The 24700-nt window shown below is 36.6% G+C and overlaps 1 protein-coding gene across 2 annotated transcripts in view; it reads left to right on the top strand.

Moving 5' to 3' along the window:
* The window catches only part of SMC1B (structural maintenance of chromosomes 1B), a 35923-nt gene that overhangs the window by 6523 nt on the left and 4700 nt on the right, over positions 1-24700 (top strand). The window contains exons 7-23 of one of the 2 annotated variants that reach the window (XM_037389595.1): positions 349-489; positions 2718-2800; positions 3813-4020; positions 6614-6799; positions 9100-9279; positions 10300-10446; positions 11057-11194; positions 11684-11800; positions 13089-13195; positions 14866-15007; positions 16428-16573; positions 17786-17939; positions 18840-18938; positions 19821-19977; positions 20730-20884; positions 23346-23497; positions 23750-23819. In XM_037389595.1, the coding sequence (XP_037245492.1) occupies positions 349-489; positions 2718-2800; positions 3813-4020; positions 6614-6799; positions 9100-9279; positions 10300-10446; positions 11057-11194; positions 11684-11800; positions 13089-13195; positions 14866-15007; positions 16428-16573; positions 17786-17939; positions 18840-18938; positions 19821-19977; positions 20730-20884; positions 23346-23497; positions 23750-23819 (2382 nt within the window). The remainder of the gene's footprint in view (positions 1-348; positions 490-2717; positions 2801-3812; positions 4021-6613; positions 6800-9099; positions 9280-10299; positions 10447-11056; positions 11195-11683; positions 11801-13088; positions 13196-14865; positions 15008-16427; positions 16574-17785; positions 17940-18839; positions 18939-19820; positions 19978-20729; positions 20885-23345; positions 23498-23749; positions 23820-24700) is intronic. The other variant, XM_037389596.1, reaches the window with a different exon arrangement.

The following is a 24700-nucleotide window of genomic DNA, read 5'->3' as shown; positions in this document are numbered from 1 at the left end:
TAGCAAGACTAAAACTTACAGTAATTTTGGGCTGTGCAAAGTCTTAGTGTTAACTTTAAGATTGATTGTGAAGTACTTAAACTTTATAAACTTCTGTGAAAAATAAGTCATTTGAAGTCTAAAACAAGACTGTAGGCAGTAAGTGTGAAGTGTAAGCTTTGGGTTGAATCTTTCTCTAATGAAATACAACTTCTTATAATGCAACTAGTAGCTAAAAAGGTTTTCTGGAGAATTGAGTGCGTTTTATAATCTTGATGATGATAAAGTAGGCAATTAGTAATTGAGTCAGTCCACAAAGTGGGTAGATCCTGTTGTACATAATTTTTATTTTTTTTGTTACTTTTCCAGTTGGAGCGCTATAAAGAGCTAAAGGAAGTAGCAAGAAAGAAAGTAGCTACACTAACCCAGCAGCAAGAAAAACTTTGCTGGGAGGAGAAAGGAGATCAAGAAAAGCTGAAACTTAACCGGAGGAAGAAAAAAGAAGTTGAGGTATTTGTATCAATCAAAGGTTTTAAGGAGGAGGAGTTTGGTTTGGGTTTTTTTTACCTTTCCCTCTGGTATAAATGTCTGTATGTGTTAAATGCTTTGACATAAACAAATCATCAGCAAAGGAGATACATTGCAAGTATTAGTTCAGTTTTCATGTTGCAGCAGCTTTAGAAAAATGACTCCTACATTTGATTAGAGAATGGTTGTGTGGACCCACGCTGATTTGGTTTTGAAAGCTTTGGCTCTGATATTTTACATTTACTCAGAGCATATACTTAACTGCAATCAGTTCCTGTCATTGTAAGAGTAGTTTTTCTTTCTGAGATGTTCTACTGCTGTTGTATATCTTTATGATACTCGCACCATTTAGAAGTTTATTTTTATTATAGCTACCTTTTTGTTGTGATGTTTTTAAGGTCAGCTGTGTGTATGAGTGTGGTATAGTTGGAAAAATCTTGGTGTCCACTTCTCTATTGAATTTCAGAGGCCATGTATTTGGTGTGAACACAGATCATTATTGTTGTCATTTTGTTTCTGATTTCTTTTATCACTGCAGATCTAAACACGTAACAATAAAATACCTACGTTGTTCGCTATAACTTGGTCACCATGCCTGATGTTCTCTTTCAGAAAAACTGTTTCCCATCTCATTGTTCAATGATGCTTCTGATAGTCAGCTGAGCTTCTGTCCTTTCTACTTCTATCTGTCTTTTGCTGGAAACCTTGCCCTATTACATGTTCTGGGGTTTTCACTTCATTTTTTTTGAATCATGATAATCTTGCAATTTTGTTACCTACTAAGAAGTTAGCGAGGCAATGCACATTTCCTTGCTGTGTAGTTAAACTGGAGGTTTGGAGGAGACCTTATGTTCAGGAAAATTAAAAATCTGTCAGATGAGTTGTTACCAGTTTTAGTTCCTTATACAAGTACATGTAAACTTGCTTGTGTGGGAAAGTCTGTGTTTTACTGTATGAGGATGTAAAATAATCATTGCCATGATATCTAAGTTAATAGTTGTACATCCATTTGGTCTTGAGATGATACTACTTTTTCTTTTTGTAGTACTAGTTACCAGGAAAACCTAGTTAATATCTAGAAGTGAAATAAATCTATTGTTTGTGTTTCTAAAACTGCAAGTCCCATTGTACTGTTAGGAAGGAAATAAGGAATACTGGAGAGTTTGTAAAAACTCATGTCTCATAGTTTAGAATTGAGATTACTTACCTGTGCTGGTGATGTCTGGTGATCACTCCTCACAATGCCACATGTGTGTGACCACATCTAGCATGCTCTGTCCAGTTCTGGGCTTCCCCGTACAAGTTATCTTTCTTGACATCCTGGAGTGAGTCCAGCAGAGAGCTACCAGGCTGGGTAGGCTGGAGCTCCTGGGTTACGAGGAGAGAGAACCAGGAGAACTGGATCTGTTCAGCCTGGAGGAGGAGAGGTGATGGAAAGACCTTACTACTATCTGCAGTTACCTAGTGGGAAGGGTATGAGTAAGGTAGAGCCACGCTTTTTCTAGAGGTGCACAGTGATAGAATAGGAGACAATGGGCTGAATTCAGAATACGGGAAATTCTGAAAAGGTATTGGGTAAAGTGTTTCATCTCAAGGATAGTCAAATGTTGAAGCATGTGCACAAAGAGGCTGTCATCCTTAGAGCTATTCAAAAGGTCACTAGGATTTCAGAAGTTAAAGCTTTATAAAATCTGTAGGTAACTATTTTTTTATTTGCTTTAGTTACTGTATTTTTATTCAGTTTGAGTAATCAAAAATGCTTGTTTCACTGTTTGCTTGGGTTTTAGCATAATGCTGTTGTGTTGGGGTGGAACCTCTTATCTCAGCATATTCATGTGTCCTTATTAGGAAAAAACCTTCCGTTAATCTCGGGCCAAGAAAAGCACCTGTTTTGTTTTAACACCTATAACTTACTAACACAGTGTTTAAGTTGTTTTATTTACTGGTGTTGTGCTTCTTTGTGCTGAAGAAGCTTTTGCTGAACTGTAGCCAAACACGAAAAATTCAGTAATGGCCTTGATAAAATTATTTTCCTTTATTATATTCATGGTGCAATTTGGCACCTGCTATTGAGAAAGAGATGCTATTGCTTCAGCATGAAATACCAACAAAGAAAATCTGTCTCAGTATTTGTTCTGAGCCCTATACCTTGCTATGAAAGGTATTTTCCTCTGGCTTGTTTTTAACACATTCTATTTATGATTGCATAGGAAAACATAAAACAGATTGTGGAGCAAATAGAAGAGCATGAAAAACGAATAGAGAAGTTAGAAGAATATGTCAAGATATGCATGTAAGTTTAAAAGAATCAAAAGCTGAGTGGATTTCTTGCATATTCCCTATTTTCAAATTAATATAGCAGGTTTCTAATTATTTCTAATTCTTTTCTATTCTTCAAAATTTTAATATTAAGAATTAGAATTCTTTCTAATTATTTCAGTTACTTGTCAAAATAAAGTGGGAAGTATGAAGGCTCATCCATATTTCGTTTGAAACCAGTTTTATAATTGCTTCTAATTTCTTGCAGGTGTGCAAATTATGTCACTACAGGTAGGGTATGGGTCTGTTAGTATACAAATTCTGAGCAAGAGAACAGGGCAGTTCTGTAGTTGTGCTACTCTAGAAAGCATTAATATTTACACTGTCTACAGGGAGCACAGCTCAGTTCTTGCTTCCTGGGTCTTGTCTTTTACCTGATTTTTACTCTTTGTGAAAGAAGGTGTATAAGCCCTTCATTGAGTAAACAGAACTATCTTTGATATTAGCCTATGTTTTGTGCAGGAGGTCAGAGCAGGTGATCTCTAGGGATTTACTCCACCCCCACCACTCCCCGTCCTATCTTTTCCTATGCACCTGTAATGTGTGCGTTGGCTTAATACTGTCTGTGTAGTGAATAAAGCTTGGCCATGGACAGGGAGCAGTAGACCCACTGTGACTGCTGTGATGCAGAATTGCTTCCATTAAGTAGTTGTACTAGACTGTGGCAGAGCCTTAGTGCTATTGCTAAGTATGTAAAGTGAGTAATATCTTTGCATGAGAATTCTCAGGCCTTAGTTTGATAATATCAGACATTTTATTGATGGAGGATAAAACAATGCAGCTGTGTGTTTTACAGGCAAAACCCCTCACTTGTACTCAATTTTGAATAGCTTATACTATAGAATGCTACTTCTATAAGAAGCTTCTTATAGATACTTAAAATCTTTAATGATTTTTCTAGTCTGTGACCATAGAATGACTGATTTTGTAAGCTATAAGCTTGTATAAATAGTAAATAACTTTCCTATTTTTGCTTCAATTCAAAGTGAATTGTTAACAGAGAAAAAACAGCAAGAAGAAGTGCTAACTAAGGAAATTGAAAGTTCAACAATACGAATGGCTGAAGTGAACGAAGAATTGAATAAAATAGTTGGTGAACTGCAGAATGCCAAAATTGATTACCATGAAGGAAGGCGACAGCAGATGAGAGCAGAAATCCTGGAAAGTCTCAAAAGAATGTATCCAAATTCTGTGGTAAATGAGTGGTCTCATTTAAATGTGTTATTTTAGAATTAAGATTTAAGAGTTCTGCCTTAGAATGAGTAAGCAGCTAAATTACACTGGATGGTCTTGCATATTCTTTTAAACTTAATGCTTTCTTGACTGTACATGGTAAAATAGTATTCCTGAAAAAGTAGCAGCATATACTGTCATAATTTTTTCTGTTTCTAGAAACAGACAAATTACTGTCTGTATCAAAGAATAATTTTCATCTTTTATGTGATTTTTTGTGGTATTTGATTTCTACTGTTTTTTTGGCTTGTTTTCTTTTGTCCTCAAACATATTTTTGACTTCCTTATTTTGAAAAATGAATGGGAGGGTTAGCTGTGAGACCACTTATTCCAAAAACAATACTTCTTCCAAAGGGCAATTTTTTCTTAGGTGGATGAGATTATGTTACCAAATGGTCTGTCTTTTCTTATCAGTTACCGTATTTTACTTAAATTACTGTCCAGTAATGCCATTAAGTGTTTGGTGTATTGATTCTGAATTATCAGCAGACATTGATTGTTTTATGAGGTATATTTACTGCAACATGGAAAGTCATTCCAAATAAACTTATTAATCTAAACAACTGAATAGTTGGTCTCAGAGTATGTCTCAGTATAGTCACTCCTTTTTGATATACATAGTTGAGAAGTGCAAGGCAGTAATCTAATCTTTGTTTTTTAATGTTTAGAATGTGACATGCCTCTGGTTCCTAGTGCTACCATAAGAACATAAAAAAGAAAGTGTTTTCAGTTGTTCTTTTGCTTCTTGGTCTTTTGCAAAACCTCCTCAGAATCTGGCAAGTGTCTGATCCTGTTGTTTACTCAAGAGATAAAGAAATTTGCTTGTCAGCTGCTCAGAACTTTTTCATCCATGTTAACAAGATACTCCAAAAAATCAAAAAGACAATTGGTGGATCTCCTTTGCTCCTTTTGCATTGTATCCCTGTTTTACAAGAACTGGATCAAACTGGTGATACATTGCTGGCTTAGGAGAGAGATGGTGTTCAGGATGATCTCTGTGCCAGGAGCTACAAATTTAAGAGTACTTACAGATGGGACAGCTTCTAACAAGTGAAAACTAGTTAAGTCAAATTGGTTACATAAAACTATCATGTTACAGAAAGTTTCAATGATACCTGCTTCAGTTACTGCTGTTCCTGCAATAGTTTTCGCAACACTACTATATGAGGCAACAGAGTTGCCTATGAGTTGCTGCTTAACGCTCTGGTGTATTAATTTCAGATGACTGAATACAATCTAAATTAAAGTCTCAGGATGGGAAGATCTTGACACATTTAATCTTCTGGGCCATTAAGTACTCAGGCAGAACTGAAGGAAATCTTAGTGTTGGTCTTCTGGATTTCATAGGCAAAAAAAATGACACACTGCTTCTAAATGTTTAGTTCTTACATCCATTTCAAAGCTTCTGTTAAAACATTCTTGTAATGGTTGGTGGACATTGCAGGTACTGAAAAGCTGTGCAGTAATGCAATTCTGCTGTATGAGTGACGTGTGCGTTTTCATGGATTTGTCTGTTCAGCAAAGTGAATTCTGCAGCTGATGACACTTTTCATAATTTAATTTTCAAAGCAGCATTCCTGCATTGGTAGTTTTAATTGCCAAGGTTGCTATTGTTACAGATTCAGTTTTTCAGAAAAGGGAAAACATTTGTGAACGGTAGGAAAGTAGATTGTAGTAGGCTGTGATTTGATCTACTGGAAATTATTACCTCATGAATGATACAGTTGAGGTAATGTGGATGACTTACCACATACAGCTCTTACCAGTTGTCTTCCTGTTTTCATTGGTTTAAATTTGATAAGTATAAAACTGTAAATACGCAAGAGGAGACCAGTAGCTATATGTCGACAAGCAGGAAATCATTCTTGCCTGAATTCACAGGCTATAATGTTCAGAATGTGCATTAGTAGCTTTAATCATTCAGGGAAAGCTAAGCTGTACCTATTATTACAGAAATGGGAAAAAAGATCTGTAGGGAATATGCACAACAAAGAGTTAATTAGTTGTATCCAGGTGGTATTTCAATATACGCCAAAACAGGATTAATTATTTGGACTATGCAGTACAAGAAAATCAGTATTTTTTCTTTTCATGCTGAAGTAAGCAGATAATTCTTTTTCTGGGGGGGGTTGAAACTAGAATAGTGCCTCTTGCTACCATTTTCCAAGTTAACAGTTCTACCTATCTATGACCTTATTGTCATTCAAAGATCTTACTGGATGTTAGATGCTTTATCTCCAAAAAAGATGCTTAGTTAACTTTTGCTATTGTTACTCTGAATGTTTCTAGAAGTGTATACTAGAGATTATGAGTAAAATACTGAGGTATGTGATAGTAACCTCAGGGGAAAAAGTTAAATCACTTCAGATTTTGAAGGTAACACTTTGCAATTTGAATTGATTACTACATCTCTGGTTGTTCTGATGTACAGCCATTGTAAATGAGTGCAGCTGGTGGATACCCAACACATTTCCTCTTACTGGCACTATTTTTTAATGCAGAAATACTATTTGATCTCTAACATACTACTATTTCTCTGTATTTTTATCTTCAGTTTGGAAGACTGCTTGACCTATGTCATCCTATTCATAAAAAATACCAACTTGCTGTTACCAAGGTATTTAGCAGATATGTGACTGCTATTGTTGTTGCCACTGAAAAAACAGCAAGAGATTGCATTCACTTCTTAAAACAAGAACGAGCTGAACCTGAAACTTTTCTTGCTTTAGATTACATTGATGTAAGTACTGTTTTCTTTTTTTCTGTCATCAGCAAGTTAATACACTTGTAAATCTTGATATTGGCTCACTTATTTTAGTTAAGTTTAAGTTTACATGTTAAGGCCTTTGCCTTTGCCTTACACTTATGTGGTGAACTTTATGAGGTTGCTGTCGGCCCATTTCTCCAGCCTGCTGAGGTCCCTCTGGATGCCAACATGATAACCTGGCATACCAGCTACTCTTCCCAGTTGTGTCAGCAGCAACCTTGCTTGAAGGTATATTCTCCCCTGTCATCCTGATAATTAATGAAGATGTTAAATTGGTCCCAGTACTGACATGTCTAGTAACTGGCCTCCCACTGGACTTTTTGCCACCAGTCACTAGCCTGTGGGCCTGTCTGTTCAGGCAGTTCTCAGTCCACCTCACTGTCTGTTCAGGCAGCCCATATTTCATAATTTTCTTTGTGAGGATCTTACGGGAGGTAGTGTTGAAAGACTTAACTGAAGCCTAGGTAGACAATATCCACTGCTCTCCCCTTACCTACTAGGCCAGTCATTTCATTGTAGAAGGTTGTCAGGTTGGTCATGTATGACCAGCATGGTGAATCGAGAGATTTCTGCTGACTGCTCCTCCAAGACTTTCTTGTTGTTCATGTGCCTGGAGATTGTTTGTAGAATTAGTTGCTCCATCGCCTTTCCAGGGTTCAAGGTGAAGCTGACTGTCCTGTAGTCCTTGGGGTCCTCTTCCCCCTTTTTGAACATGGGAGTGACACTTGGCTTTTCTCCAATCCTTGGGTACCTTTTTCTGTTGCCACGATCATTCAAAGATTATTGAGCGGCCTTGCAATGGTATCAGCTAGCTCCTTCAGCACTGTGGTTGCATCACATCAGGGTTTATGCATGCTTAAGCATTCCCTGATCTGGTCCCCTTCCATCAAGGGTATGTCTTCCTTGTTTGAGGCTTTCCCCCCTGGTCCCTGGAACCCAGGATTCCTGGAGGCTAGTCTTGCTAGTAAAGACCAAGCTGAATAAGGAATTCAGTGTCTCAGTCTTTTCCGTATCCCGTGTCATGAGGTTCCCTGCCTCATTCAGCAGCAGTCTCACGTTTTCCCTGGTCTTCCTTTTGTCACCTTTACTTACAGAAGCCATTTCTTTGCCATCCCTGGTCAGGTTCAATTCCTTGGGCTTTGGCTTTCCTAATGCTATATCTGCATGCTTGAACAGTGCCTCTATATTTCTCTCAGGTTACCTGTCTGTGCCTCTACCTTCTGCGTGCTTCCTTTTTGTGTTGGGAGTTTTGCCAGGAGCTCCTTCTGTATCCATGCAGGAAGCCAGGCAAAAATGCCAGGAGGCCTTCTCATTGGGACGTTTGCCCTTAAGGCTGGAGGAGGTGATCCTTGAATATTAACCAGCATTCTTGGGCCCCTCTTCACTCTGGGGCCTTATCCCATGGGACTGTAATGAACACATGTTTGAAGAGGCCAAAGTCTGTTTCCCTGAAGTCCAGGGTTGTGAGCTTGCCTTTTGCCCTGCTCCATTCCCTCAGGATCCTGAACTCTCCTAGCTCATGCTTACTGCAGTCTGGGCTGCTTTTGACCTTCCTTGTTAGTGAGTATGAGGTCTAGCAGAGCACCTCTTCCCCTGGGCTGCTCTGTCACTTGGGTGAGGAAGTTGCCATCAGTGCCTTAAGGAACTGCCTGAATTGCTTATGCCCTGCCGTGTTGTCCCTGTAGCCGTTATCAGGGTGGTTCACGCACCCCATGAGGACAGGGCATGTGAGTGTGACAGGCCTCATCTATTTGTTCTTCCTGGTCAGCAAGATACCCACTACAATGTTACCTTTACCAGTTCTCTCTTCAGTCCTTACCCATGACCTCTCAGTTGGCTCATCATCCTTCCCCAGGCAGAGCTCTGCATTCCAGCTGTTCCTCACATATAGGGCATCTCCACATCCTTGTCTTCCCAGCCTGTCCTTCCTAAAGAACCGGTATCTCTCCATTGCAACGCTCCAGTTGTGGGAGCCATCCTGCCATGTCTCCCTGATCCTGAGAAGATTGTAGCCCTGCAGCTGCACACAGATGTTTAACTCATCTTGTTTATTCCCCATGCTACATGCATTAGTGTACTTGCATTTCATGCACAGTGGAATTTAGATTTTACAGATTTAAGGACTGTAGTATATGTGGAACATGAAAACCAGATCTGTTTCTAGTCTTGCAGTGACCAAGACCCCAGTTAGGTCCTGTCCCCAGACCACTTAGACTTGGACATGCTTTGCTATTACAAAACTGATTCTAAACGCTGCCTTACTTGCTTTACAGGTTAAACCAATCAATGAAAAGTTACGAGAGATAAAAGGAGCTAAAATGATGGTGGATGTTGTACAAACTCCATTTCCTCCACTGAAAAAAGTGATTCAATTTGTGAGTGGGAATGGCTTGGTCTGCGAAACAATTAAAGAAGCAAAACAAATAGCATTTGATGGACCAGAAAGGTTGAAAGTAAGAGGATTAATTTTGTTGAATATGTTTTTCATTGCAGTTACGTATTTGATGCCATTTAAATAATTCTTCTGTTAACATCCCATGAAGCATTGCAGATAAACACAGAATGCTGTTACACTGTCTAGTCTGTTCTCACATAAATAAACCCCCAGATATTTCCCATGGTTATGTTTTCCTCTGTACGGTAGTATGTTAAGTGATCTCCTGGGAAAAGGAGGCAAATCAGAAGATAGTGTCCAAATGTTTCTTGGTATGGACCTTGTAATGAAGAGGAGGAAGGATAATCCTGTTCGTAAAACTGTCAGATTTAAAAAGTACAGACTTAATTTTGCTAGCTTTTCTACGAAGAAATGCTTTCAAAAATTCTTCAAAATATCTGACCATCTCTTAGTTGTAGATGTCAGCTGTGTTGAGGACTGGAAGCCTCTCTGTCTCTTCCTGCAGTTTGTTCTTCTGTTCCATATCTCTTGCTGTAGACAGTCCGTGGCGCCCTTTTGTGCGCTTAGTACACCTTTTAAAATCTTGATTAAAACAGCTTTAATTAAAAAAGCAAAAAAAGTTGAAGGTGAGCATGAAACCACATTTACATGGAATCGTCACAAACCCACTTGTGTTCTTTATTAAAATCTACACTTTGTTTACAAACAAGCTGTTTTATTTCATTATTGCATAGCTTCATTTGCTCTACTGAGCCAGACATAACCTTCTGAGTTGCCAGTGTGTCCACAAATGTCTCATGTTATTTCCGACATACAGGGAAATTGGACAATTCATCTGCTTTTTCTGATCAGTTGTAATACCAAAATGTGACTAGTGCCAAGAAACAACAGGGGTTTTGTGGCTTCATGTAGCTCATATTAGCAGGTTTGGAACAGGAGAAAAATTGGAGTTCAACTAAAATGTGCTTGTTGCTTGTTTAGCTGCCGTATCTTGGTGCACTAGCTCATGGGATATTTTGGCTGCTTTTGTCTTCAGATTTTTTGGGGGTTAATTATTTTTTTTTTTTTTGTCTTTCAGACAGTGGCTCTTGATGGAACTTTATTTTTGAAATCTGGAGTGATTTCTGGAGGATCAAGTGATTTAAGAGCTAAGGCTAGATGTTGGGATGATAAAGAAATAAATAAAATGAAAGAACAAAGAGATAGCTTGATTAATGAGTTAAAGGTAGGTTTGTTTTAAAGCACTTAACTGCAGAAGACATAAAGGGATAAAAGTTGTGTCTAATTTGGCTATGGGAAGGTGATTTTCTAAAAGGGTGATTTTTAAAGCTAGAAGATGCAGACAGGATATAATAGCTGGGTTTTGCCTTCTATTTAATAATAATCAACTGTGGGTCTTTTTCCATAGCTGGCTGGCAGGTTGGCTCACATATTACAGAGGTAGTGAACCAGGATAACACTATGGATAAAAATTCCTTCAAGGAAAAAGAGCTGTTCAAAGTACCTGAAGGCTTTTAGTGAAAAGGATTATACATTCTGTCAACGTGAAAATATTTGCACAGACCAAAATCTGTGTTAAATTTGTCATACCTCTAGTTACTTTAGAAGAGGGATAGAGTAGGAGATTAGGAATTTACAAGCATATGCTTTGTTTTAAGAAATACATGTTACAAAATTACTGTTGAATATGACTGGTGCTATCAGCATTTACCTTGAATGCAGCCTACATCAGTGAGGCTAGCTTTATGTAGTGTGTCAATCTGAAAAATGAGTAATTTCCAAATAAGTCACTTTTTGTTCAAAATGCTTTTTCTCCCATTGTAATGTTTTGCTAGGACTTAATGAAGATCAAACGTAAGGAGACTGACTTGAAGCAGTTGCATGCTCAGTGCCATGGAACTCAGACACGACTTAAATATTCACAGAGTGAACTAGAGCTTATTAAGAAGAAACATCTTGCTAAACTCTACATGGTATAGTACTAAACCTTTATAGCTTTCATGTTTAATAATTGTAATCTTTTTACCTAAGCTGTAATTACTGATGAAGTAAATACTGCTTCCTTATGTAGTTTTTTTAATTGTGTTTTACATGCAGCAGTTATTACTGAGAAATTAATAAAATATAAAAAACAAGACTACAAAGTAATCTACATAAAATCTAAAATAGAAAAACCTTAAATTTGTATTTCTGGTAAGCTTGGGTTATCATTTAGTAACCTTCAGAAGTCTGTAAGTCAGAATGCACTTTAAACAATACTTAAGTAATTTGCTTTTCTGCCTATTAAAATGGTAATCATTGCATGCAAATCGCCAATAATAGTGGGTAAGTGGCACTTGAGAAGATAAACTGTATTTTTCCAATTAAAAACATTATGTACTATCTTGAACAGAACTGTCTGAATTTCTAGAAAGTTGACCATCCTATTATGAAAAAATACCATCTTTGTCATTTCTATCTAGGAAAAATCAAAATTGGAAAGTGAACTGGTAAATATTGAGTCTCAGCATGATATGCTGAATGAAGTAATAGCACAAAGAAAAGAAAAAATAGAAGAATTTCAGAAAAAAATTAATGAGGTAATGCCTTCTGTCATAGTCATGACAGCTTATGCTGTTCCACTACAGAAACTTCTCATCTCTACTTCTCTCTGGAAACTGCCTTTGTTTCTACTCTTGCCAAACAAATCTGATACAGACTATGGAAAAGTGGTGCTGTAGTTTTATCTGGAAAATTTGCAGCCCTGCACCTAGATGCTTGTGTGAATATAGACTCTTAGAGAGTTTCCTCACAACTATTTGTAGTTACTTGAGGTGTATAGTACATGTATAATTTTGTTCCTGGCCTTTGACCCATTCTTATCAGTCTATCTTGGATTAATCTCTGACTGGAATTCTGCACATAAAAAGAAGCCAAAATTGATGTCCTCTGTCTTGCTTGTGGTGCAGGCGTGAGAGAGTGCAGATGTCTGTCATCTGCAAACACTAAGAAAGTCATTGATGCTTATGCTATAAGAATTCCAGATCCAAGGAACTTTTCTTTTACTTGTTCTGTGAAAAAAAAAAAAAAACCCCAAACCAAAAAAAAAAAAAAAACCCTGACAAAAATACAAAACCCAAATGGAGGCTGGTCATCGGTTTCCAAAGAATAGTGTTAGTTGAATAGTATAACTTGATTTCATGTAGTATTTGAAACCTGGTTAAACAAGCCTCTGTACCAAAACAATATAAAAACCACTGAGTTTTGAGTAAAGTTCTCTTAAAATTTTGTTCAGTCCATTGGATTTCCTTTTAAATGCTGTAGGCTGTTGCTGTTTCATTGTTTAGTCTTGCCATATACACTATGCCTACAATTTGCCTGCTTAAATTTGTCATTAAACTCTTAGGACTGGTTTTGGCTGAAACTTCTGTTAGTGTATACTAACATATATATAAAATAGGAAATGAGAGATTCTGTAGTGTATTTTTTTCTTGTGACTTTGCTATAAATGGAACATAGTACTTAATATTTATGGATTGCTTGAAAGGATTAAAATGAAGAATGGAACTACACAAAGAAGCCTGATGTATCCAATTAGCGTCATGTATCCCGTTCAGCTTTCTCTTCTTCAGTTGACTGGGAACAACAGACAAGAAGCATTTAGATCAGAGTTAACTTTTGCAGATCATATGCCTTGTATCTGGCAGTGTACTGACAGTGTTATTTGAAAATTAAAGTATATAGATTATTTCTCAGTAGTTCAGTTTCCTGTTTCTTAAAGTACCATGAAAATCCAGCCTGTAGCATGAAATGATTGTCTAAATGTTTTACTTCTATGAGTTGCAAAATAGCATAAACATTATTTGCTCCGCTTCTCTTTTTTCAAAGGCTGAAGATGCTGTTTTCCGGGAATTCTGTGAAGAAATCGGTATAGAAAACATTCGTGTATATGAACAAGAACATGTGAGACAACAAGAGAAGATCGATAAGGAAAGGTGATACTTGTAACTGAAATGTAAAGTAGTGGTTTGTATTAGATTTGGCATGCTGGTAAACAAGTAACCCCATCATAGGAAATACCACAAAAACCCTATAAGACTGTAGAAGGTTATAATCCTTTCAGTGGTAATATTTAGCAGTTGCACTGCTATGGTTTGAGTTTATTACACAATTGTAGTCAGTGACATTTTGCAACAAACTTGAAAGATAAAATTTACTGGTTTAGTAGCATTGTTGTAAAAGAATCAAGCAAAGAATAGTTTTCTAAACTCCATGTTGAAAAATGGCTCGCAGACTGAGGATGGATGAGTAACTCGTGTATCAAAAATCTTGAAAGAGAACTGGGTGTAAGATGCGGTGATTTGGTATAGGGACATGCTGTTAAGGAAAACAGGGTCTTAATTTTCTCAACAGGCAACGTTAGCTGGTATTCCCTTCAAACAGGCACATGTCACAGGACCGCAAATGCATGTCTTAACAAGGATGTTAAAATGAACTATCTCCTTGTACTACAGGAATTTTCAGGCAGATGATAGTTTGTGCATTTCCTGACTTTATAGAAAATACACCTTTTCTACATGAACTAGTGTAATAGCTAGCACTGAGCTCAGTTTTCTTTTCAGTCATCTCTTCAGCTGCTAAGACACTCTGGTTTTCAGAAACTAGTCCAAATGTATGTGTTTGGCTAGGGCTGCAATGAGGTAGTAGTACGGTGTGTTCAGTTGCAGTTAAAGCACCTGCTGGCTGAAGTGATTCAATCATTTATTTATGTTTGTGAGAACTGAAGTTTGGTGAAGTGTAAAGTCAGAACAACGAAAAGAGGAGTTTTTTGCATGACCTTATGCTACACTGCACATATGGCCTTGGCCTTGCTTGTGCTCTAACTTGCCATCCTGTAAGCCTATGCTGTGGTGCCTTCTTGCCCAGGTCTAAGAGTCTGGAGCTGGTGTTATGCCAGTGCTTTTGCCAGAACAGGTGCAGTGTTAGTAAGTCATTTTGGGAAGCTCAAAGTTCAGAGGCAGACAGTAACAGCTGAGAGGGTACCTTTCTTTAAACAGCCGTTTAGTTTTACTTCAGTCCTTGGTCACAGCAGCATATGAAGAAGTTTCTGGCATTGTACCCCTGCAAACAAATACGGGTCTCAATTGAGAGATGATAAGTAAGCCTGATTATGGCTTAAAAAGCTCTGGTCTCATGCTTCTTAATTGCCATCTCCCAACTAAGATGGGTTTTTTATAATACTCAGATAAACATACATGGCAACTGACTAGGAGGTTTGCGGAGGCTGAGCAGGGGGGTGCAGGCACTGAATGAATCTATGGCATCAGTGCAGCTTTTCCCCAGCTCATATCCACATCATTTACAGGTATATCATTCATACTGAGATACTTGCATTTTTAATATCACTTGCCATATTGAGAGTGCCCATGATGTGTCTTTATATTGTATTTATTTAACTATTATCACTGTGTTTTTGTAACCTCTGGTATATCCACAGGATGTGGTGTAGTGGAATCAATGATCCAAACGTCTGTGAATTTTTGTGTTCACATAGAATATAGCATTTTTATGTTTTCACTTTGACTATTTAGATACATATTGTAATAGCTTCACAGTTACTAGTCTGCTTTGTAAGTGTTGGTTTGAAATACTGTACTTCGACTAGACTGGAGTTTGAAAATCAGAAGACACGACTAAACTTTCAGCTGGAATATAATCGTGAACATCTACAAAAATTAACAAACGTAGTCAACAAGTTGAGAGAGAGCATTCATAAAGATGAAGCTGCAATTATTGGGCTACAGAAGGTAACTGTGATATATACATATATATGGGACTGAGAGGGAAGAATGCACTGAATTAAAATTTTGAATAAACTTAGTTGATGCTGTTGAGTAATTCTTCTAGGGCTTAATTCAGTGCTGACGTTGTAAATGTTAGAAAAATGGAGTTGCATATTTTCACACTAACTTTGGAATAACCTATCATATTAGGATGCTTACTAAAAATTAAAATTGGGATTACTGTATGTACAGTGTTGTGTTCAGCTTATGACAAGGCAGCATATGACTACAGATAAAACTAGTAGCATGTGGTTGAGATTCATTAGAAAGTTTTATGAGTAATAGCATACAACTCCTGGTACTTTGCATCTTTAAGGTGCTTCACAGCTACTAATAGACTTTAAATAATTCTATGAAAACTAATTCAGATTTTTAGTTGAAATAATATGAATGGGTTCTTCCTTCATAGTGTTATCTATTCATAACTAGCTTTTTTATTACGTTAATGTTGCTTGTTAAATAAACTATGCTTATGGTGGAAAGTGAAGGAGAGAAGATGTATAATAGTGCTTTAAATAAAAAACAAAAGTGAAATGTAGAACTGCCCTGGAGTAGGCAGAAAAAAACATTTGCATCATTTGAACTCTGTGTTTTAACATTAGAAAACATACATTCCTGATACTGAGGAAAAAACAATAGATGTTTAGTCAGACATGGTTTCGTGCATGTCTGACTTCATGCCTGTATGGATAATTCTTCTGAAATACAACTTCGAGCAAAATCAGATATTTTTGTCCTGGAGAAGGATTGATTGTTTTAAATTCTGAAGATTATTTGGATACTGCAACAACAGTAGGCCTTAATTGGGTTGCCATAATACTAGGCTCTTAAGGACCATGTCTTCATGCATGTAGTGTTAGGTTTACTATATTCTGGCACCTGATATCTAGTGATTTAGCAGTGGTATGGGTTCTGTAAGGGAAGACTCCTCAAGAGTATCTCCACAGATTCTTTACTCTCTGCAGAGTACCTCAGGATTTACCTTTAATGAACATTACTTTCAAAAGGATTTCAAGTTACCTGAGGTGTTGCTAAATATGTTGTAGATGTACAGCAGATGGGATCCTTCTTGGAGGGCTAGGGGAACAACTGAGGAATAGGGAGTAGCCTACAGATCTTAGGTGTCCTAGGGTCCCTGCCTTGTTTGGTGGCTTTATAGTTTAGTCCGGTACAGTCACAAATCCAGAGCTGGCTGTACATATGTGTACGAAATGTCTGGATCTTCCTATGTGTAAGACGGGTTGTTTTCCCAGTGCCTTTCAGATTTTGTGCTGTAACACATTTGGATGTATTAAAGCAGGTTTAAACTTTAACTCTTTCTATAATAAAGGTTCTATATCAAGGTTTACCATGAAAGGTTACAAATGTAAATATTTCTATGCAGGATGAAGAAAAGCTGCTAGAAAAAGTGAATGAAATTGTGGAGGAGCAGCAACATCTTAAGGATAGATTAAGTGCTCATAAATCTAAGGTTATAAAAACCCAAAATGAAGTTGAAGACTTTAGAAAGACATTGTTAACTCTTAATAGGTAATTACTAATTGTACTGCTGGGAAGACAATTAATGTGATAATATTTAGAAGTAGTTTAGTGATCAGATGTTTGAATTTCTCTTGTTTTGCTTTCCTGTGACAGATTAATTAGTGAAATGGTAATTTGCACTTACCGTATGCATTAGTCAAAAAGTATTTCTAATGCAGTAAGTGGTTCCCAAAAGTAGCGTGAACAAGATTATTTCATGAGAGCCATCTCATAATAAGATGGTGTTATTCTGTATGGTTTATCTACCTAGTTTTGGGTCATCTTGTGATATCTGGTAAGTATGTATTGGCTTGCAACTTGATGGGGGGGCCTATAAAGTTTGCTGGTAGTTTCATGTTTTTGAGTTGCACAGTTGATTCCAATAATAAGAATTCTTATTCTTTTTTTCTGATTTCAATGTTCTCCTTTCTTCCAGGCCTTTTGAGTGGTGAATATCTTAAATTAATATTAGGACACTACTTTGTCCTTCCTGTTCTCTTTGGAGACAGTTTATGCTTCAGTTTTCTTATGCTTGCTTGTTATTGATATGTTTAGTGTCTCTTAATCAGGCATCTTCTTTATGTTTAAAAAACGCGACATGTTGGCACAGTAAGGCTAGGGGAAGTTGTGGAATTTTATATAAATTAGTTTATATATATAACTAATTTATATAAACACATTTTATAATGTGGAATTTTAACAGTATAAGACTGTTATGTGTCTGCCTTGTTTAGCAACTTGATGCTATCAAAGGAATTAGTTGCAAAGAATGAAGGCGTATTTCAAGAAGAGTAACGGTAAAAGATACTTGGTTAAACTTTAAAAGGATCAAATCTCCTTACATGTTCAGCAGAGCTGAACAGAATGTAGTAGCAGTTAGGAAAGGTGGATGTACATACTGTAGTGTGAACTTGGCAACATTCTGAAACTATATCTGCACTGCTAGCATTTACCTTGCGATAGAATTAAGAGTTAAGCACGCAAGCTCGCTCTCTGCTATTCTGTATTAAAATGGTGTGTGGTTCTCGGCTCCCTCTTGAGTAATTTGGGAGAATTAAGGGGTGGAAGAAGTTAAGTACCGCCTTCCTTTATGTTTGATGGGGATTGTAGAGGAAAAAACCCTCTTTGTTCTTGGTAACTTTTTCATGCTGTATGACTGTGGATGTTACTGGCAGTGATGCTTCTGCTCTTCAGGTTTTTTTGTGCCTTTTGTGTATGTAGGGAAACTACAAAATTACAAAAGGAAGCTACAGCTATAGAAACCTCCCTGGAAGAGAAAAGATTAAGACAACATAATATGCTTCTTGAATGCAAAGTGCAGGACTTGAAAATAAAGCTCCTGTCTGGATCACTGGATGACATCAGTGAAGTAGAGGTACTTTAAATGTTTATGGAAGATGGATATCACGGAGGAGCAATTGTTCAGAAATTCTTGAATTTAAAAATACTTGGTTTTCCTTACAGGACTGTTTGTCTTGCCTAGTAATGTTAAAATAAATAAAACATTTTAATGTGATTGGGCCTCGTCCATTTAAGAGAAGGATTTTTTGTTTACTTTCATAGACAAATATTGTTTGCAAGTATTTTTCCTTGTGATTGAAATGTATTCCAGTGAAATAATGTAAAATTCTTGTGGTGTAAGAAAACTGGTATGAAGGAATATTCTACATACAGATATGTCAGAGGACACACAGGGGCCAGTGCAGAAATGTAAATAAATATGGTGTGTATATGGATTGAGATAATATTTGGTTAATCATTGATAATACAAATTCTGTCTAAAATCTAAAACCATGAAGAGGCTAAAATAGATATACACCTGCTGTCAGAGGGTTGACCCTCATTAGTTTTCTGTCATCCCTCTTTCTACAGCATATCTTTTGTGAGGAGAAATTAACTTTCTCCACTGCTACAAAAGAAAAGAGCTATGGTTTTGAAGGACTTGTAATGTAAATCTTTCCAATCTGTATATATACAGTATGCACATTGTTCTAAATATATTACAAATAAACTACTGCTGTTTTCCTCTTTGCTTCAAACTGAAATTAACAGATGTTTTCATCTTCATTTAAGCAGTGCATTTTTTAATTAGACTTTAAATAGAACTTCACTAAATGTTAACTCCATTTTGGTTAGGGGAGGAGCTATGGAATAAGTTTACTTCACTTCATGCCGTGTTACCACTGTCTCCTCATTTTATATCCTTTTGCTGTATTGTTTTAACAGTTTTAAGTTTACTGTAATTTCTGAACCGGAATATCCTTCATATTTATAGCTAGGAACTGAAACGGAAGACACTCGGACTACATCAGGTATCTTTGAAAGGGAAGAGGCAATTCAGATAGACTACAGCAGCCTAGCAGAAGACCTGAAGGTATTTTTTGTTTGTTTGTTTGAAATTATTAGAGAATGAGTTTTTTATTTTTATTTAAAATCTTATTTGTTGAAAATATTTATTCTTCACCCTCGTCTTGAAATGAAACTTATTAAAAATACTGTTAAGCAAGTGTGTACGTGTGGTTTGGTTTTGCAATCATATATAGCACTAACGGGTTCTGGATAGGTCAATTTCCCATATAACTTAAGTTCAATTTAAAGCTTGCCTAAACCGTAAAAATAGAATGATGAAATAGTAAATACAGCTCTGACTTTTCCTTCGTCCTTTATCTTCTGCCTTTAAGTTCCAACACTATATGTTATGACTCAAAACTCTTGAAACCAGTTACTGGCTACCAGGGAGACTGTACCGCTTTCTGTAGTATTTCAGAAACTGAGACTTACCGTACTTCCCTCTGTAACAGTCTGTTAGGTCATGTTTTCTTAGTACTTTTTTGTAGTAATTTTTTTCCTCTTTAATCATAAGGAAAATAATTAAATGTCAGAGGCTAGGTGCAAAGCAAGGTACGAATCAGTCATAACATGTCTTGAAGAATTCATCAAGAAGAAGGTTTTCCTTACAAATCAAGTAGTGAAGCCAGCCAGTCCCCCTCCTGTGTTGCATTTTAACCCAGACTTCTAGACTGAAGGCAATTTGTTTGTTTTCTAGGGGTCTTGTGGAAGAATATCTTAGGACCTAGTAAATTTATTCTGAGAGCTAAGACTGGGTGGGGTTTTGTGTTTTGCTGTGTCTCCAGTTAAAGCTATTAGATGAGTGGGGTACTTCTTCCAGAAACCATAAGAGTCTGTCATACATGTTGAAATGTCCTGGCCTAAAAGCAAGTTTTATTGCTTTAGTAATTTTATTTTTTTTCTTTAGGACCTAGATTCTGATAAAGATATAGAGGATCATCTGATCCAGATGCAGCAGGAAATAAAATCTAAAGAGAATACTTTAATGAAGACAGCTGCTCCAAACCTGAGAGCAGTAGAGAAATTGCAGATGGCTCGGGAAAAGTTCCAAGAATCAGTAGATGGTAACACTGAGGTTTTCATATTAATCTCCTCTGTGACTTTGACACTTTTCACCTTAATTGCAATTCCTCTTTCTGGGGTTGGTCCTGCTGGCTTTGCTGCTTTCAGATATTAAGGCATTTTTTGTACTCGCGTATTTATCTTCAGTTGTCTTCTTAATTATATGTAAGCACTTCTATTAACATATACTTTGCTGTAGGGTATTGAAATACAGTTTGAATGATTGGAAGGATACTTCGTGGCCAAATGACACTATAAAGTATTTTTACTTTCTAAAAATTACTGACTATAATCATAAAATATTTTTTTCTTAAATAATTGAAATAACATACATATGTTGTCCAGAACTCAGTCACGAGCATTACTGCAAAATTATTGGTGTCCTCAAAGAGCATTGCAGACACCAACAATGTATTAAGCAAACCAAGGAGTTCTGAAGCTGTAACATATAAAAACTGGTGCTGCTTAAGGCTGTCCAGCTTACAGAAGGAATTAGGAGAGGTATTTTGTTCATTGCTCCAGATGAACGTGGCATAGGGCAAATCTGAATACATCCTAGTTTTTCAGGTTTTGGGGCCTCCATTTGAAATCTGGAAGGAAATTCATAATACTGGTATGCTCCTTGTATGTGCATTAGAACCTTTTCATGCAATAAATATTTTCCTTTGTTTGTTATGGTACACAATATATATTTTTTTCTGTGTATTTGCTTAGAGGCTTATGAAGGGGTAATTTTAAGTAATTTTTTTAATAGCTTTTGAGACCAGCAAAAAGGAGGCCAGAATATACAAGCAAGAATTTGAACTGGTGAAGAAAAAAAGATACGAGCTTTTCAACCAGTGCTTTGAGCATGCCTCCTTAGCTATTGATCAGATCTACAAGAAACTTTGCAGAAACAGTAGTGCCCAGGTGCGTCATGTTCTTAGGTGCTCAACTTAAAAGGTCTACTGGATGCTTTATCTAGAATAAGAGAACTTACTAATACTTGTGTGTTTCCAAAGACAGCTTCAGTCCTGAAGAAGAAAATCACACAATAATGAAGACTTTGGAATGTTAGGGTTAGGAGGAATAGGTATATAATAGGTATATAATGTGCCAAAGCACGCTTGACATTAGAGAGAGAAATGTGGTCTACAGTGTTAACAAAATTGGGAACTACTTAGTTTGTGTTTAGCAGACCTGAAATTATCATGACACAAATGTGAAATACATTCAGGTACTTCAATTTAAAAATAACATTGGTTTACAGACCTGGTGATACCAATAATAAGTAGTTAAAAACACTTAATCATTAGTATAAATAAAACTAAAAATCATAAATCACTATTTCAATGCTAGTGTTTATATGAGGTTTTGAAGCTTCTTATACCCCACTTAAATAAACACTTTAATAGGACAGACTCAATATGTTTGCAACTTTTAAGAAACCTGTAGAAAAACTCTCACAATTGTCTTAATCTTCGCTAGTGTTCCAGTATTAACGCCAAAAGTAAAGAGGAAACTTCCAAATGCTTTGGTTACATCAAATTCTGTAGATGGTTGAATGTTTAAAAGGCTCAGGCTTGAACTCTTGTCTGTCTTAAACTTCAGAGTTTGTGTTTTCCCTGAGTCAGATACTCAGTAAATACTTAAAATAAATCAAAAAATATCTTCAAATAATAAAGTAGAAATAATTTTACAAATATAAATAATAACGCATTTCTTCATGATTACTGGGCATATACCTTCTTCCCTAGGCTAAATATCAGGAAGGTCTTGAATTTGAATCCCTCTGTAGCAACCAGTATTTTCCAGGGTCATTGCTGGAAGTAGTTAGTTGGGTGCTGTCTTTCTGTGGCCTGTGATGCTCTGCCTTGATTTGTAACCTGTGGTCAAGAGATTATCCTGTGATCAGCTGAGAAGCTAAAACTGCCTGCTAGTTACTAACATAGCAGCTAAAGGAAGCTGGTCCAATTGCACTGAAGGGAAGTGCTTGCTCTGTGTGGTGATTGTTCTGGTCAGCTAAGGGAAAGGGTTAGCTCTGAGGTTTGCCATCAGAGGAAGTGGCCTAAGGTGCAGCTTGGACAGCTGCCTTTTAAGCAACCTTTAAGATTTTTTCATGTTACAAATTGTTATTTTTCTTAATATATTAATAATACTTTACTATCTAGTCAAGGAAAGAGAAGCTTTGGTAGATCGAGTTAGTTTAACTTCCAGACGTAGACTCAGAACATTTGTGCACTGAATGTATGGCTCACTAAAAGTTATTTCATCAGCACATTGTGTATTACAGTACTTTAAAAGAAACTACTGCTTAAGAAATTGCACAGACACAGATTCATTATTCACCACCAGTTCTCTTTCATTCCTCTTCTGTGGAGAAAGGAATGTCATTCCTTTCATATCTTGATATGCAAGGAATTGATGTACCCTAGTAAGCCACAGTGTCCATACATATTCCTTTTGCATAGATACATGCAGTGGCATAGAAGTCAAGTATCTCGCAATGCAACTCTCACATGGTTACAGCCTGAAGAACATTGTAGTAACAATGACAGGCATTCTCGGCAGAGAAAAGGAAGAAAATATGCATCCTTCCCACAAAACAAAGATGCTGCAGGTGCTATTACTTCCAGGACTATGTACCACAGAAATTATTTTAAATCAAATTAAAAGTTATGTTTCATTTTCTTTTTCTTCCACTGTGTCTGTGATCTGAGAGGAGTCATTTGAAATGAGTGTCAACTAAGGAAGTTTTTGTCTGTATCCGCTTGGGTAGAGGGGAAGAGACTGCATTGTTTTATTGTCTCTTCAATGGAGAAAAATAAACCATGTACCAATTAGCTTATCAATCATGCTTTTTAATGATTTGGTAAAATGGACATGCCTTTAAAATACACTTTTTACATTTTGGACCTGGGAAGCAGGATATAAAATATAGAGAAAGGCTACCTATATTAAAATCTTTATCCAGCCCAAAGCTAGGTTTTGTAAAACTAACCTTTCACAAAAAAGTGTAATTTTGAAGTATATTTACTTCTGAACAAAAAAGAAAACTGCTTTTGAAGTCTAAAACTCTAATAATAAAAAATAGAGCACTTACATAAAAGGTGATAAAATCAAGTTTATTCAGTAATTGAAAGTTTGTAAATAACAAATATGTAGAGCCATTTCCCAAATGGTTTTGTTAACTAGCCTCCTGGCTCATGATTCATTAAGGCATATTCACTGGGAAATTTTATAGTGCTACTCTTTGGTATAGATGAACAGGTGTTTCCTACAAGTGAAGCCACCTTACCAGCTTCAACACTAGCTCAGTCACTATTTAAGCCTGTCCATCTTAATAATTTTATAAATGTCACTATTAATAATGAAATTTATGCATTTCCAGGCATTCCTTAGTCCTGAAAATCCTGAGGAGCCTTATCTGGAAGGCATTGGCTTTAACTGTGTGGTCCCAGGAAAACGCTTTATGCCAATGGACAGTTTGTCAGGAGGTGAAAAATCTGTGGCAGCTCTGGCTCTTGTGTTTGCTATACACAGGTAAAAGAAATATTATGGTATTACCCAAGTATGTGGCCGAGTAAGCGGCAGGAAGATTGATAGTGATAAACTTAAAAAAATATTTTAAACACATTTGTAATACTCTATTCGAGCATTACTGGAGTCCTTATTCTTTACCTGTCATTACTATTTATCAAAATTTTATGATGGAGTAAGTGAATCTCTAAAGTAATCAGAATGTTTATTAACATTTTTGCATCTAAATGCGAAACACTGTTTTGTCTTCTACAGTTTTCGGCCAGCACCTTTTTTTGTTTTAGATGAGATAGATGCTGCCCTGGATAACGCAAACATTGATAAAGTAAGTTGGTCCCTTTCACCTTATCCTTTTATCAAGAATATAGTATCTTTTGTAGAAGGACCACTACTCTTCATTACAGGCTGTTTGGCTAAAGAGATTGATTACACTATCTTAACCTGTTCTAAAATATATATTTGGTTTAGGGCTGAAATAATGGTTGTATGAGATCTTAGACTGGGGCTAGGTTTAAATTGATAGAAATCTAACTGGGTTTTAATCAGTCCCCAAACTGTGAAGCTGAGAAAAATAGGTCAGGAGTGTGAAAGCATGCTGCATGACCACGTGGTACAGTCTGACACGAAGGTCACTTGTGAGTTGCTGGTTTGGTTGGACTGTTTAAAGCCTTTTGAGTTCCCTTACTTCTAAGTAGAAAGGAGTGTCATGTCAAAGTAGAGTCATTCTATCACTGGAGTATTTATTTTTAGCTTGCCTACTAAATATTTTTAAGTTAATACCAATTAAGGGCTATCACTCCTGTCATTCTAGTCACATGAATTCTTTATTAAAGTAACTTCCTGTTCTCTCAGTTTCTCTTTCCTGTTTTGGTAACAATCATTCACTGTAACAAAAACTTATGATAGAATATAAACAGTAAAGATTGCCAGCTGTAGACTTGAGCCTCTGGGAGGATACAAGGAGATTGTATGTAGGAGAAGAATCAAAAGGATCTCTGCAGGTGCCTGGGTTTTCTTCTGTGGAAACATTCCTTTCCATGTAAAGATCAAGCTGTAATTCTCATTGCATTAATAGTATTGTCAGTCTTGGTGGAGCCTAACAAACAAAAACAGTTTTATAAACGCCAAACTTCTCTCCCACCCCCCTTTCCTAAAGGAGTTAACTGTGATGTGCCAAGTACAGCAGAGTTTGCTTGGAGGATACCT

The sequence above is a fragment of the Falco rusticolus genome, chromosome 5, assembly GCF_015220075.1.
Source record: "Falco rusticolus isolate bFalRus1 chromosome 5, bFalRus1.pri, whole genome shotgun sequence".
Taxonomy (NCBI): domain Eukaryota; kingdom Metazoa; phylum Chordata; class Aves; order Falconiformes; family Falconidae; genus Falco; species Falco rusticolus.
This window is presented reverse-complemented; position numbering and strand designations above follow the sequence as displayed.